The sequence below is a fragment of the Salvelinus fontinalis genome, chromosome 30, assembly GCF_029448725.1.
Source record: "Salvelinus fontinalis isolate EN_2023a chromosome 30, ASM2944872v1, whole genome shotgun sequence".
In the NCBI taxonomy this organism is placed as follows: domain Eukaryota; kingdom Metazoa; phylum Chordata; class Actinopteri; order Salmoniformes; family Salmonidae; genus Salvelinus; species Salvelinus fontinalis.
Window position 1 is genome coordinate 20623725 of NC_074694.1, and position 16959 is coordinate 20640683.

General features: G+C 48.9%; 1 protein-coding gene across 1 annotated transcript in view; it reads left to right on the plus strand.

Moving 5' to 3' along the window:
• Nucleotides 1-16959, plus strand: part of golga4 (golgin A4) — a 67289-nt gene that overhangs the window by 24076 nt on the left and 26254 nt on the right. Inside the window, exon 11 of the mRNA XM_055889981.1 lies at nucleotides 8859-8942. Coding sequence (XP_055745956.1) covers nucleotides 8859-8942 — 84 coding nt within the window. The remainder of the gene's footprint in view (nucleotides 1-8858; nucleotides 8943-16959) is intronic.

Here is a 16959-nt window from a genome sequence, read left to right on the forward strand (position 1 = left end):
ACTAGCGGCCGTGAGTGATGCTGGGCGTCAGAACAGACCTGTGATAACAGACAATAGCTCTGCATCTAAGTGTGATGGGCAGAGGTGTGTGTGTGTGTGTGTGTGTGTGTGTGTGTGTGTGTGTGTGTGTGTGTGTGTGTGTGTGTGTGTGTGTGTGTGTGTGTGTGTGTGTGTGTGTGTGTGTGTGTGTGTGTGTGTGTGTGTGTGTGTGTGTGTGTGTGTGTGTGAGAGAGAGGGAACCTGGCCAGTGTCTGAGAACAGGGCTGTTCCTGTGACAGAAAGAGCCAGAGGTTAACAGGCGCTCAGCTCTCCTAACTAGCGTGGAGGGGCTTGCCCCCCCCCCCCCCCCCCCCCCCCACACCCTGTAAAACAGACAGCAGCTGTCTGTCTCTCAGGCCACCATTTCACCTTTGGGATCTGGTATTTATATGGCGTTGTGGTCTGTTTGGTATTTGCGTTAAATGATTATTTACTTTATTGTATGTTCTCACACAGTAGTTTCATAGTGAATTGCTAGCTACACTACAGACCACTGCTGCTAACCCAACCTAACGTGGTCTGTGTGTTGGTTTAGTTGGCCTCGTATGCGGCCTCTGTTGACAACCGCCTTGTGGCTGTGGTGGCCTGGCCTCATGGATGGTGTAGGGAGACTCTCTGCCTGCCATGCAGAAACATTTTGCAACCTGTCTTGGTACTTCCTTGTTTTATTTAACTTTTTTCTAACCAGAAAAGTAGCCTGTTCTGAGAGCTATTTGTGCTGTATTCATTGTTAATTGAAACGACCATAGGAGTTGGCTATACAACACAAACTCATATGGGACCAGGCTACAAGCAAAGAGCCTGGAGGTTCATGCGAGGGCAACCTGTACAATAATCTGAGCACCATCCTGATGATTTTAAACAATATGTTGTAACGAATTATGCATCCATTTGTCTGAAATCTGGTGTTTGTACCCCTGCATAAAGGTTATGAGGGGTAGTTGGTTGTCGAAATTCAGTTCAGTGTTATTAAGTACAGCGGGGCTCCTGTTCCTTTACTACAGCGGGGCTCCTGTTCCTTTACTACAGCGGGGCTCCTGTTCCTTTACTACAGCGGGGCTCCTGTTCCTTTACTACAGCGGGGCTCCTGTTCCTTTACTACAGCGGGGCTCCTGTTCCTTTACTACAGCGGGACTCCTGTTCCTTTACTACAGCGGGGCTCCTGTTCCTTTACTACAGCGGGGCTCCTGTTCCTTTACTACAGCGGGGCTCCTGTTCCTTTACTACAGCGGGGCTCCTGTTCCTTCACTACAGCGGGGCTCCTGTTCCTTTACTACAGCGGGGCTCCTGTTCCTTCACTACAGCGGGGCTCCTGTTCCTTTACTACAGCGGGGCTCCTGTTCCTTTACTACAGCGGGGCTCCTGTTCCTTCACTACAGCGGGGCTCCTGTTCCTTCACTACAGCGGCGCTCCTGTTCCTTTACTACAGCGGGGCTCCTGTTCCTTTACTACAGCGGGGCTCCTGTTCCTTTACTACAGCGGGGCTCCTGTTCCTTTACTACAGCGGGACTCCTGTTCCTTCACTACAGCGGGGCTCCTGTTCCTTTACTACAGCGGGACTCCTGTTCCTTCACTACAGCGGGGCTCCTGTTCCTTTACTACAGCGGGGCTCCTGTTCCTTCACTACAGCGGGACTCCTGTTCCTTTACTACAGCGGGGCTCCTGTTCCTTTACTACAGCGGGACTCCTGTTCCTTTACTACAGCGGGGCTCCTGTTCCTTTACTACAGCGGGGCTCCTGTTCCTTTACTACAGCGGGGCTCCTGTTCCTTTACTACAGCGGGACTCCTGTTCCTTCACTACAGCGGGGCTCCTGTTCCTTTACTACAGCGGGACTCCTGTTCCTTTACTACAGCGGGACTCCTGTTCCTTTACTACAGCGGGGCTCCTGTTCCTTTACTACAGCGGGGCTCCTGTTCCTTTACTACAGCGGGACTCCTGTTCCTTTACTACAGCGGGGCTCCTGTTCCTTTACTACAGCGGGACTCCTGTTCCTTTACTACAGCGGGGCTCCTGTTCCTTTACTACAGCGGGACTCCTGTTCCTTTACTACAGCGGGACTCCTGTTCCTTTACTACAGCGGGGCTCCTGTTCCTTCACTACAGCGGGACTCCTGTTCCTTTACTACAGCGGGACTCCTGTTCCTTTACTACAGCGGGGCTCCTGTTCCTTTACTATAGCGGGACTCCTGTTCCTTTACTACAGCGGGGCTCCTGTTCCTTTACTACAGCGGGGCTCCTGTTCCTTTACTATAGCGGGACTCCTGTTCCTTTACTACAGCGGGGCTCCTGTTCCTTTACTACAGCGGGGCTCCTGTTCCTTTACTACAGCGGGACTCCTGTTCCTTTACTACAGCGGGACTCCTGTTCCTTTACTACAGCGGCGCTCCTGTTCCTTTACTACAGCGGGACTCCTGTTCCTTTACTACAGCGGGGCTCCTGTTCCTTCACTACAGCGGGACTCCTGTTCCTTTACTACAGCGGGGCTCCTGTTCCTTTACTACAGCGGGACTCCTGTTCCTTTACTACAGCGGGACTCCTGTTCCTTTACTACAGCGGGGCTCCTGTTCCTTTACTACAGCGGGGCTCCTGTTCCTTCACTACAGCGGGGCTCCTGTTCCTTTACTACAGCGGGACTCCTGTTCCTTTACTACAGCGGGGCTCCTGTTCCTTTACTACAGCGGGGCTCCTGTTCCTTTACTACAGCGGGGCTCCTGTTCCTTCACTACAGCGGGACTCCTGTTCCTTCACTACAGCGGGGCTCCTGTTCCTTTACTACAGCGGGGCTCCTGTTCCTTTACTACAGCGGGACTCCTGTTCCTTCACTACAGCGGGGCTCCTGTTCCTTCACTACAGCGGGACTCCTGTTCCTTTACTACAGCGGGGCTCCTGTTCCTTTACTACAGCGGGACTCCTGTTCCTTCACTACAGCGGGGCTCCTGTTCCTTCACTACAGCGGGACTCCTGTTCCTTTACTACAGCGGCGTTCCTTCACTACAGCGGGGCTCCTGTTCCTTTACTACAGCGGGGCTCCTGTTCCTTTACTACAGCGGGACTCCTGTTCCTTCACTACAGCGGGGCTCCTGTTCCTTCACTACAGCGGGGCTCCTGTTCCTTTACTACAGCGGGGCTCCTGTTCCTTTACTACAGCGGGACTCCTGTTCCTTCACTACAGCGGGGCTCCTGTTCCTTCACTACAGCGGGGCTCCTGTTCCTTTACTACAGCGGGGCTCCTGTTCCTTTACTACAGCGGGGCTCCTGTTCCTTTACTACAGCGGGACTCCTGTTCCTTTACTACAGCGGGGCTCCTGTTCCTTCACTACAGCGGGGCTCCTGTTCCTTTACTACAGCGGGGCTCCTGTTCCTTTACTACAGCGGGACTCCTGTTCCTTTACTACAGCGGGGCTCCTGTTCCTTTACTACAGCGGGGCTCCTGTTCCTTTACTACAGCGGGGCTCCTGTTCCTTTACTACAGCGGGACTCCTGTTCCTTCACTACAGCGGGGCTCCTGTTCCTTTACTACAGCGGGGCTCCTGTTCCTTTACTACAGCGGGGCTCCTGTTCCTTTACTACAGCGGGGCTCCTGTTCCTTTACTACAGCGGGACTCCTGTTCCTTCACTACAGCGGGGCTCCTGTTCCTTTACTACAGCGGGGCTCCTGTTCCTTTACTACAGCGGGGCTCCTGTTCCTTTACTACAGCGGGGCTCCTGTTCCTTTACTACAGCGGGGCTCCTGTTCCTTCACTACAGCGGCGTTCCTTCACTACAGCGGCGTTCCTTCACTACAGCGGGGCTCCTGTTCCTTTACTACAGCGGGACTCCTGTTCCTTTACTACAGCGGGGCTCCTGTTCCTTTACTACAGCGGGGCTCCTGTTCCTTTACTACAGCGGGGCTCCTGTTCCTTTACTACAGCGGGACTCCTGTTCCTTTACTACAGCGGGGCTCCTGTTCCTTTACTACAGCGGGACTCCTGTTCCTTTACTACAGCGGGGCTCCTGTTCCTTTACTACAGCGGGACTCCTGTTCCTTTACTACAGCGGGGCTCCTGTTCCTTTACTACAGCGGCGTTCCTTTACTACAGCGGGACTCCTGTTCCTTCACTACAGCGGGACTCCTGTTCCTTTACTACAGCGGGGCTCCTGTTCCTTTACTACAGCGGGGCTCCTGTTCCTTTACTACAGCGGGACTCCTGTTCCTTTACTACAGCGGGGCTCCTGTTCCTTTACTACAGCGGGACTCCTGTTCCTTTACTACAGCGGGGCTCCTGTTCCTTTACTACAGCGGGACTCCTGTTCCTTTACTACAGCGGGACTCCTGTTCCTTTACTACAGCGGGGCTCCTGTTCCTTTACTACAGCGGGACTCCTGTTCCTTTACTACAGCGGGACTCCTGTTCCTTTACTACAGCGGGACTCCTGTTCCTTTACTACAGCGGGGCTCCTGTTCCTTTACTACAGCGGGACTCCTGTTCCTTTACTACAGCGGGACTCCTGTTCCTTCACTACAGCGGGGCTCCTGTTCCTTTACTACAGCGGGGCTCCTGTTCCTTTACTACAGCGGGGCTCCTGTTCCTTTACTACAGCGGGACTCCTGTTCCTTTACTACAGCGGGGCTCCTGTTCCTTTACTACAGCGGGGCTCCTGTTCCTTTACTACAGCGGGGCTCCTGTTCCTTCACTACAGCGGGACTCCTGTTCCTTTACTACAGCGGGACTCCTGTTCCTTTACTACAGCGGGGCTCCTGTTCCTTTACTATAGCGGGACTCCTGTTCCTTTACTACAGCGGGGCTCCTGTTCCTTTACTACAGCGGGGCTCCTGTTCCTTTACTATAGCGGGACTCCTGTTCCTTTACTACAGCGGGGCTCCTGTTCCTTTACTACAGCGGGGCTCCTGTTCCTTTACTACAGCGGGACTCCTGTTCCTTTACTACAGCGGGACTCCTGTTCCTTTACTACAGCGGCGCTCCTGTTCCTTTACTACAGCGGGACTCCTGTTCCTTTACTACAGCGGGGCTCCTGTTCCTTCACTACAGCGGGACTCCTGTTCCTTTACTACAGCGGGGCTCCTGTTCCTTTACTACAGCGGGACTCCTGTTCCTTTACTACAGCGGGACTCCTGTTCCTTTACTACAGCGGGGCTCCTGTTCCTTTACTACAGCGGGGCTCCTGTTCCTTCACTACAGCGGGGCTCCTGTTCCTTTACTACAGCGGGACTCCTGTTCCTTTACTACAGCGGGGCTCCTGTTCCTTTACTACAGCGGGGCTCCTGTTCCTTTACTACAGCGGGGCTCCTGTTCCTTCACTACAGCGGGACTCCTGTTCCTTCACTACAGCGGGGCTCCTGTTCCTTTACTACAGCGGGGCTCCTGTTCCTTTACTACAGCGGGACTCCTGTTCCTTCACTACAGCGGGGCTCCTGTTCCTTCACTACAGCGGGACTCCTGTTCCTTTACTACAGCGGGGCTCCTGTTCCTTTACTACAGCGGGACTCCTGTTCCTTCACTACAGCGGGGCTCCTGTTCCTTCACTACAGCGGGACTCCTGTTCCTTTACTACAGCGGCGTTCCTTCACTACAGCGGGGCTCCTGTTCCTTTACTACAGCGGGGCTCCTGTTCCTTTACTACAGCGGGACTCCTGTTCCTTCACTACAGCGGGGCTCCTGTTCCTTCACTACAGCGGGGCTCCTGTTCCTTTACTACAGCGGGGCTCCTGTTCCTTTACTACAGCGGGACTCCTGTTCCTTCACTACAGCGGGGCTCCTGTTCCTTCACTACAGCGGGGCTCCTGTTCCTTTACTACAGCGGGGCTCCTGTTCCTTTACTACAGCGGGGCTCCTGTTCCTTTACTACAGCGGGACTCCTGTTCCTTTACTACAGCGGGGCTCCTGTTCCTTCACTACAGCGGGGCTCCTGTTCCTTTACTACAGCGGGGCTCCTGTTCCTTTACTACAGCGGGACTCCTGTTCCTTTACTACAGCGGGGCTCCTGTTCCTTTACTACAGCGGGGCTCCTGTTCCTTTACTACAGCGGGGCTCCTGTTCCTTTACTACAGCGGGACTCCTGTTCCTTCACTACAGCGGGGCTCCTGTTCCTTTACTACAGCGGGGCTCCTGTTCCTTTACTACAGCGGGGCTCCTGTTCCTTTACTACAGCGGGGCTCCTGTTCCTTTACTACAGCGGGACTCCTGTTCCTTCACTACAGCGGGGCTCCTGTTCCTTTACTACAGCGGGGCTCCTGTTCCTTTACTACAGCGGGGCTCCTGTTCCTTTACTACAGCGGGGCTCCTGTTCCTTTACTACAGCGGGGCTCCTGTTCCTTCACTACAGCGGCGTTCCTTCACTACAGCGGCGTTCCTTCACTACAGCGGGGCTCCTGTTCCTTTACTACAGCGGGACTCCTGTTCCTTTACTACAGCGGGGCTCCTGTTCCTTTACTACAGCGGGGCTCCTGTTCCTTTACTACAGCGGGGCTCCTGTTCCTTTACTACAGCGGGACTCCTGTTCCTTTACTACAGCGGGGCTCCTGTTCCTTTACTACAGCGGGACTCCTGTTCCTTTACTACAGCGGGGCTCCTGTTCCTTTACTACAGCGGGACTCCTGTTCCTTTACTACAGCGGGGCTCCTGTTCCTTTACTACAGCGGCGTTCCTTTACTACAGCGGGACTCCTGTTCCTTCACTACAGCGGGACTCCTGTTCCTTTACTACAGCGGGGCTCCTGTTCCTTTACTACAGCGGGGCTCCTGTTCCTTTACTACAGCGGGACTCCTGTTCCTTTACTACAGCGGGGCTCCTGTTCCTTTACTACAGCGGCGTTCCTTTACTACAGCGGGACTCCTGTTCCTTCACTACAGCGGGACTCCTGTTCCTTTACTACAGCGGGGCTCCTGTTCCTTTACTACAGCGGGGCTCCTGTTCCTTTACTACAGCGGGGCTCCTGTTCCTTTACTACAGCGGGGCTCCTGTTCCTTTACTACAGCGGGACTCCTGTTCCTTTACTACAGCGGCGTTCCTTTACTACAGCGGGACTCCTGTTCCTTTACTACAGCGGGGCTCCTGTTCCTTCACTACAGCGGGGCTCCTGTTCCTTTACTACAGCGGGGCTCCTGTTCCTTTACTACAGCGGGACTCCTGTTCCTTCACTACAGCGGGACTCCTGTTCCTTTACTACAGCGGGGCTCCTGTTCCTTCACTACAGCGGGACTCCTGTTCCTTTACTACAGCGGGACTCCTGTTCCTTTACTACAGCGGGGCTCCTGTTCCTTTACTACAGCGGGGCTCCTGTTCCTTTACTACAGCGGGGCTCCTGTTCCTTCACTACAGCGGGGCTCCTGTTCCTTTACTACAGCGGGGCTCCTGTTCCTTTACTACAGCGGGGCTCCTGTTCCTTTACTACAGCGGGACTCCTGTTCCTTTACTACAGCGGGGCTCCTGTTCCTTTACTACAGCGGGGCTCCTGTTCCTTTACTACAGCGGGGCTCCTGTTCCTTTACTACAGCGGGACTCCTGTTCCTTTACTACAGCGGGACTCCTGTTCCTTTACTACAGCGGGACTCCTGTTCCTTTACTACAGCGGGGCTCCTGTTCCTTTACTACAGCGGGGCTCCTGTTCCTTTACTACAGCGGGACTCCTGTTCCTTTACTACAGCGGGGCTCCTGTTCCTTTACTACAGCGGGACTCCTGTTCCTTCACTACAGCGGGGCTCCTGTTCCTTCACTACAGCGGGACTCCTGTTCCTTTACTACAGCGGGGCTCCTGTTCCTTTACTACAGCGGGACTCCTGTTCCTTTACTACAGCGGGACTCCTGTTCCTTTACTACAGCGGGGCTCCTGTTCCTTTACTACAGCGGGGCTCCTGTTCCTTTACTACAGCGGGGCTCCTGTTCCTTCACTACAGCGGGGCTCCTGTTCCTTTACTACAGCGGGGCTCCTGTTCCTTTACTACAGCGGGACTCCTGTTCCTTTACTACAGCGGGGCTCCTGTTCCTTCACTACAGCGGGGCTCCTGTTCCTTCACTACAGCGGGGCTCCTGTTCCTTCACTACAGCGGGGCTCCTGTTCCTTTACTACAGCGGGGCTCCTGTTCCTTTACTACAGCGGGACTCCTGTTCCTTTACTACAGCTGGGCTCCTGTTCCTTTACTACAGCGGGACTCCTGTTCCTTCACTACAGCGGGGCTCCTGTTCCTTTACTACAGCGGGGCTCCTGTTCCTTTACTACAGCGGGGCTCCTGTTCCTTTACTACAGCGGGGCTCCTGTTCCTTTACTACAGCGGGGCTCCTGTTCCTTCACTACAGCGGGGCTCCTGTTCCTTTACTACAGCGGGACTCCTGTTCCTTTACTACAGCGGGGCTCCTGTTCCTTCACTACAGCGGGGCTCCTGTTCCTTTACTACAGCGGGGCTCCTGTTCCTTTACTACAGCGGGGCTCCTGTTCCTTTACTACAGCGGGGCTCCTGTTCCTTTACTACAGCGGGGCTCCTGTTCCTTTACTACAGCGGGGCTCCTGTTCCTTTACTACAGCGGGACTCCTGTTCCTTCACTACAGCGGGGCTCCTGTTCCTTTACTACAGCGGGGCTCCTGTTCCTTTACTACAGCGGCGCTCCTGTTCCTTTTGATGACTTGCAGATTAATCCATCTTTTACTTTCAAAGATGGTCCATCATTTCCTTACCCAAAGAGCACCTTCAACCGTCAATATATATATATTATCTGATCTCTCCTTCAATCTGTCTGTTCTCAGTGCCTTCACTGTTGCTTTGATACCTTGCACATGAACCCATTTTTATATATTTCCTTTCGTTTGTCTTGTCTGCACTACAGGAGCTGCACACCACAGAGAAGACCAAGCTCATCACCCAGCTGCGTGATGCTAAGAACCTTATTGAACAGCTGGAGCAGGACAAGGTGAGTGAAGAGGGCTTATAAATGCTAGCCAGGAGATTCTGGACCTTGCTAAGCCGGCTAACGAACTTAAAAACTGTTTGAATAAAACAACACCACCATAGGTACGTCGGAAATAAGCTGAAACGTCAGTTAACTTTCCTTTTTAAGGTTGGTCATATATCTTGATTGAAGCTCCCTTTTTAAGCTTCTGAGTCAGTGGAGGCTGGTGGCACTTCAAATCAGGCTCATCGTAATGGCTAGAATGGAATCCTAAGACAACACATGGATACCCGGTGTTTGAAGTGTTGTATACCTTTCCTTTCTTTCCATTCCAGCCATTACAATTACCCCATTCATCGATTGCTCCCTCCTTCCACCAGCCTCCACCATTCTGGTCCTAACGTTGAGTGCCCCTTAAATGTCCTTCGCACTCCTGCTTAGTGTGAATCTGTGAAATATAGACATGTTTGTGCTATGCCCCTGAGTGCAGAGATGACAGAAACACTCTATCCACGATTGTTGCGCTTGACCATTATCCTCTGGCTCTGCAGGAGAGGTGTGTGTGTGTGTGTGTGTGTGTGTGTGTGTGTGTGTGTGTGTGTGTGTGACTTGTGAGGTCACACTGATGAATATGGGTTAGTGTTAGAGGCACAGCATAATGGATAGAAACAATTTAGGGGCCTTGAGTTTGATTAAGACATGCTACGTAGGAGACAATCATAACAGTGCAGATAAAAAAAAATCATTGAGGACCTATTTGGAAATACACTCATATATATATATATACATACATACATATGTATATATATGTATATATATATATGTATATATATATGTATATATATATGTATATATATACATATATATATACATATATATATACATATATATATACATATATGTATATATATATATGTATATATATATGTATATATATATGTATATATATACATATATATATATATACATATGCAGCTAGCTAGGCCAGTGACTCAGCCCCTGTAATAGGGTTAGAGGTAGAGAATCCGAGTGGAGGGGAACCGGCCAGGCAGAGACAGCAAGGGCGGTTCGTTGCTCCAGAGCCTTTCCGTTCACCTTCACACTCCTGGGCCAAGGTAGCTTAGCAGTTCAGACGTATTTTTCCGTGTTGTCGTGTCGTGTCCTGTATATATATATATTTACACCTTTTCTTCACATATCTTTTATTTATTTTATTATCCAAGAACTCAACTACAAAAGCTTTCCTGCAAAAGCTTTCCTGCAACCCGCTTCACCAATTACAATAAGTACTATTCACCTCAATCTGAAAATCCATCGTGGAAGATAGCCAGGGGCTAATTCAGAAGCTAGCCTGAAAGCTAATCCAGAAGCTACTCCGATAGCTAGCCAGAAGCTAATCTGTAGCTGCCCCGAAATTAGCCGGTTTGCTGGCTAGCGTTGGTGTTTCAGCTGCCCACGTTTTGCGGTCATCAGCTATTCCTCTAGCTCGATAATCTACCGGCACTTTAGTGCAACGCGACTCGGACCGGAGCATTCCGGGACTTTTTTTCTCTCAGTTTCCCCGGATTCCAACCGCAGCCTCAGCCTCTATTTTGCACCTTGATTTCGCAGCTAGCTAGCTGCATACCGTGTGACTATTGGCTTACGTCGACCCCGGAGCTAACTCAAATCATGCTGGAGCTAGCCAGCTGAGGAGTTCCATCACCATCCGGACCCGCTTCTTTGTTGCTGCTGCAGATACGGAACCCCACCGGGCCTTCACGACTGACTGCCGACGTTATCTGCCCGAGGGATTTATCCAACCGGCACCTCCGTCCCGGCGTTACCTGAACGCTCATCTGAGGCCCGCTAATCGTTAGCTGTCTTATCGGCTGCTATCTGAACAAAACCCCACTACACGGAACCTACCGACGGAAACGCACGAGGTATCTACAAACAGACCTCCATCCTATGCTGCTACCGATAGCCATATACCCGGCCAGCTGTCTGGATCGCCACGACCCCAACCAACCTCTACTCACTGGACCCTTATTTATCACTCGATTAAGCTTGCCTCTCCTTAATGTAAATATGCCTTGTCCATTGCTGTTCTGGTTAGTGTTTATTGGCTTATTTCACTGTAGAGATTCTAGCCCTGCTCTCTATACCATATCCAACCCTGCAGTTCCACCACCCACATATGCGATGACATCACCTGGTTTCAATGATGTTTCTAGAGACAAGATCTCTCTCATCATCACTCAATACCTAGGTTTACCTCCACTGTATTCACATCCTACCATACCTTTGTCTGTACATTATTCCTTTAAACTATTTTATCGCCCCCAGAAACTTCCTTTTACTCTCTGCTCTGGTAGCTCTAGGCGACCAATTCTCATAGCTTTTAGCCGTACTATTATCCTACTTCTCCTCTGTTCCTCTGGTGATGTAGAGGTGAATCCAGGCCCTGCAGTACCTGGCTCCACTCCTATTCCCCAGGCGCTCTCTTTTGATGACTTCTGTAACCGTAATAGCCTTGGCTTCATGCATGTTAACATTAGGAGCCTCCTCCCTAAGTTTGTTTTGTTCACTGCTTTAGCACACTCTACCAACCCGGATGTATTAGCCGTGTCTGAATCCTGGCTTAGAAAGACCACCAAAAATTCAGACATTTTTATCCCCAATTACAATATTTTCAGACAAGATAGAACGGCCAAAGGGGGCGGTGTTGCAATCTACTGCAAAGACTGCCTGCAGAGTTCTGTTATACTATCCAGGTCTGTTCCCAAACAATTTGAACTTCTACTTTTAAAAATCCACCTCTCTAAAAACAAGTCTCTCACCGTTGCCGCCTGCTATAGACCACCCTCTGCCCCCAGCTGTGCTCTGGACACTATATGTGAACTGATTGCCCCCCATCTATCTTCAGAGCTCGTGCTGCTAGGCGACCTAAATTTGAACATGCTCAACACCCCAGCCACCCTACAATTTAAGCTTGATGCCCTCAATCTCACACAAATTATTAATGAACCTACCAGGTACCACCCCAATTCCGTAAACACGGGTACCCTCATAGATATCATCCTAACAAACTTGCCCTCCAAATACACCTCTGCTGTTTTTAACCAAGATCTCAGCGATCACTGCCTCATTGCCTGCATCCGTAATGGGTCAGCGGTCAAACGACCTCCACTCATCACTGTCAAACGCTCCCTGAAACACTTCAGCGAGCAGGCCTTCCTAATTGACCTGGCCGGGGTATCCTGGAAGGATATTGATCTCATCCCGTCAGTAGAGGATGCCTGGTCATTTTTTTAAAATGCCTTCCTCACCATCTTGAATAAGCATGCCCCATTCAAGAAATTTAGAACCAGGAACAGATATAGCCCTTGGTTCTCTCCTGACCTGACTGCCCTTAACCAACAGAAAAACATCCTATGGCGTTCTGCATTAGCATCGAACAGCCCCCGTGATATGCAACTTTTCAGGGAAGCCAGAAACCAATATACACAGGCAGTTAGAACAGCCAAGGCTAGCTTTTTCAAGCAGAAATTTGCTTCCTGCAACACAAATTCAAAAAAGTTCTGGGACACCGTAAAGTCCATGGAGAATAAGAACACCTCCTCCCAGCTTCCAACCGCCCTGAAGATAGGAAACACTGTCACCACCGACAAATCCACTATAATTGAGAATTTCAATAAGCATTTTTCTACGGCTGGCCATGCTTTCCACCTGGCTACCCCTACCCGGGACAACAGCACTGCCCTCCCCTCTGCTACTCGCCCAAGCCTTCCCCATTTCTCTTTCTCCCAAATACAGTCAGCTGATGTTCTTAATGAGCTGCAAAATCTGGACCCTTACAAATCAGCCGGGCTAGATAATCTGGACCCTTTCTTTCTAAAACTATCTGCTGAAATTGTTGCCACCCCTATTACTAGCCTCTTCAACCTCTCTTTCGTGTCGTCTGAGATACCCAAAGATTGGAAAGCAGCTGCGGTTATCCCCCTCTTCAAAGGGGGGGACACCCTTGACCCTAACTGCTACAGACCTATATCTATCCTACCCTGCCTTTCTAAGGTCTTCGAAAGCCAAGTCAACAAACAGATTACCGACCATTTCGAATCACACCACACCTTCTCCGCTATGCAATCTGGTTTCAGAGCTGGTCATGGGTGCACCTCAGCCACGCTCAAGGTCATAAACGATATCGTAACCGCCATCGATAGGAAACAATACTGTGCAGCCGTATTCATTGACCTGGCCAAGGCTTTTGACTCTGTCAATCACCACATCCTCATTGGCAGACTCGACAGCCTTGGTTTCTCTAATGATTGCCTCGCCTGGTTCACCAACTACTTCTCTGATCGAGTTCAGTGTGTCAAATCGGAGGGTCTGTTGTCCGGGCCTCTGGCAGTCTCTATGGGGGTGCCACAGGGTTCAATTCTTGGACCGACTCTCTTCTCTGTTTACATCAATGATGTCGCTCTTGCTGCTGGTGATTCTCTGATCCACCTCTACGCAGACGACACTATTCTGTATACTTCTGGCCCTTCTTTTGACACTGTGTTAACAACCCTCCAGGCGAGCTTCAATGCCATACAACTCTCCTTCCGTGGCCTCCAACTGCTCTTAAATACAAGTAAAACCAAATGCATGCTCTTCAACCGATCGCTGCCTGCTCCGGCCCGCCTGTCCAACATCACTACTTTGGACGGCTCTGACTTAGAATATGTGGACAACTACAAATACCTAGGTGTCTGGTTAGACTGTAAACTCTCCTTCCAGACCCACATCAAACATCTCCAATCCAAAGTCAAATCTAGAATTGGCTTCCTATTCCGCAACAAAGCATCCTTTACTCATGCTGCCAAACATACCCTTGTAAAACTGACCATCCTACCAATCCTCGACTTCGGTGATGTCATTTACAAAATAGCCTCCAAAACCCTACTCAATAAATTGGATGCAGTCTATCACAGTGCCATCCGTTTTGTCACCAAAGCCCCATATACTACCCACCACTGCGACCTGTACACTCTCGTTGGCTGGCCCTCGCTTCATACTCGTCGCCAAACCCATTGGTTCCAGGTCATCTACAAGACCCTGCTAGGTAAAGTCCCCCCTTATCTCAGCTCGCTGGTCACCATAGCAGCACCTACCCGTAGCACGCGCTCCAGCAGGTATATCTCTCTAGTCACCCCCAAAACCAATTCTTCCTTTGGACGCCTCTCCTTCCAGTTCTCTGCTGCCAATGACTGGAACGAACTACAAAAATCTCTGAAACTGGAAACACCTATCTCCCTCACTAGCTTTAAGCACCAGCTGTCAGAGCAGCTCATAGATTACTGCACCTGTACATAACCCATCTACAATTTAGCCCAAACAACTACCTCTTTACCTACTGTATTTATTTATTAATTTATTTTGCTCCTTTGCACCCCATTATTTCTGTCTCTACTTTGCACTTTCTTCCAATGCAAACCAACCATTCCAGTGTTTTTTTTAGTTTTTATTTTACTTGCTGTGTTGTACTCACTTCGCCTCCATGGCCTTTTTATATTTTTATTTATTTATACATATATCTGTTTGCCTTCACCTCCCTTATCTCACCTCACTTGCTCACATTGTATATAGACTTATTTTTTTTATCTTTTTCACTGTATTATTGACTATATGTTTGTTTTTACTCCATGTGTAACTATGTGTTGTTGTATGTGTCGAACTGCTTTGCTTTATCTTGGCCAGGTCGCAATTGTAAATGAGAACGTGTTCTCAATTTGCCTACCTGGTTAAATAAAGGTTAAATAAAAAAAATAAAAAAAAATAAAAAATCATAGGACCTACTGAAGAGATGAGTCTTCAATAAAGACTTAAAGGTTGAGACCGAGTCTGCGTCTCTCACATGGGTAGGCAGACCATTCCATAAAAATGGAGATCTATAGGAGAAAGCCCTGCCTCCAGCTGTTTGCTTAGAAATTCTAGGGACAATTAGGAGGCCTGCGTCTTGTGACCGTAGCGTACGTGTAGGTATGTACGGCAGGACCAACTCGGAAAGATAGGTAGGAGCAAGCCCATGTAACGCTTTAAAGGTTAACAGTAAAACCTTGAAATCAGCCCTTGCCTTAACAGGAAGCCAGTGTAGGGAAGCTAGCACTGGAGTAATATAATCAAATTTCTTGGTTCTAGTCAAGATTCTAGCAGCCGTATTTAGCACTAACTGAAGTTTATTTAGTGCTTTATCCGGGTAGCCGTAAAGTAGAGCATTGCAGTTGTCTAGCCTAGAAGTAACAAATGCATGTATTAATTTTTCTGCATAATTTTTGGACAGAAAATTTCTGATTTTTGCAATGTTACGTAGATGGAAAAAAGCTGTCCTTGAAACAGTTTTGATATGTTCGTCAAAAGAGAGATCAGGGTCAAGAGTAACGCCGAGGTCCTTCACAGTTTTATTTGAGACGACTTTACAACCATCAAGATTAATTGTCAGATTTAACAGAAGATCTCTTTGTTTCTTGGGACCTAGAACAAGCATCTCTGTTTTGTCCGAGTATAAAAGTAGAAAGTTTTCAGCCATCCACATGTCTGAAACACAGGCTTCTAGCGGGGGCAATTTTGGGGCTTCACCAAGTTTCATTGAAATGTACAGCTGTGTGTCATCCGCATAGCAGTGAAAGTTAACATTATGTTTTCGAATAACATCCCCAAGAGGTAAAATATATAGTGAAAACAATAGTGGTCCTAAAACGGAACCTTGAGGAACACCGAAATGTACAGTTGATTTGTCAGAGGACAAACCATTCACAGAGACAAACTGATATCTTTCCGACAGATAAGATCTAAACCAGGCCAGAACTTGTCCGTGTAGACCAATTTGGGTTTCCAATCTTTCCAAAAGAATGTGGTGATCGATGGTATCAAAGGCAGCACTAAGGTCTAGTAGCACGAGGACAGATGCAGAGCCTCGGTCTGACGCCATTTAAAAGGTAATTTACCACCTTCACAAGTGCAGTCTCAGTGCTATGATGGGGTCTAAAACCAGACTGAAGCATTTCGTATACATTGTTTGTCTTCAGGAAGGCAGTGAGTTGCTGCGCAACAGCTTTTTCAACATTTTTTGAGAGGAATGGAAGATTCGATATAGGCCGATTTTTAGTTTTTTATATTTTCCGGGTCAAGGTTTGGCTTTTTCAAAAGAGGCTTTATTACTGCCACTTTTAGTGAGTTTGGTACACATCCGGTGGATAGAGAGCCGTTTATTATGTTCAACATAGGAGGGCACAGGAAGCAGCTCTTTCAGTAGTTTAGTAGGAATAGGATCCAGTATGCAGCTTAAAGGTTTAGAGGCCATGATTATTTTCATCATTGTGTCAAGAGATTTTTATTTATTTATTTTTATTTAACCTTTATTTAACCAGGTAGGCAAATTGAGAACACGTTCTCATTTACAATTGCGACCTGGCCAAGATAAAGCAAAGCAGTTCGACACATACAACAACACATAGTTACACATGGAGTAAAAACAAACATATAGTCAATAATACAGTGAAAAAAAAATAAGTCTATATACAATGTGAGCAAGTGAGGTGAGATAAGGGAGGTGAAGGCAAACAGATATATGTATAAATAAATAAAAATATAAAAAGGCCATGGAGGCGAAGTGAGTACAACACAGCAAGTAAAATAAAAACTAAAAAAAACACTGGAATGGTTGGTTTGCATTGGAAGAAAGTGCAAAGTAGAGACAGAAATAATGGGGTGCAAAGGAGCAAAATAAATTAATTAATAAATACAGTAGGTAAAGAGGTAGTTGTTTGGGCTAAATTGTAGATGGGTTATGTACAGGTGCAGTAATCTATGAGCTGCTCTGACAGCTGGATAGCTGGATATAGATATAGTACTAAAACACTTAAGTGTCTCTCCCGATCCCAGGCCCTGGCAGAGCTGTGCAGATCCAGGACAGCTAAGCCCTGGAGGAATACGCAGATTTAAAGAGGAGTCCGTAATTTGCTTCCTAATGATCATGATCTTTTCCTCAAAGAAGTTCATGAATTTATTACTG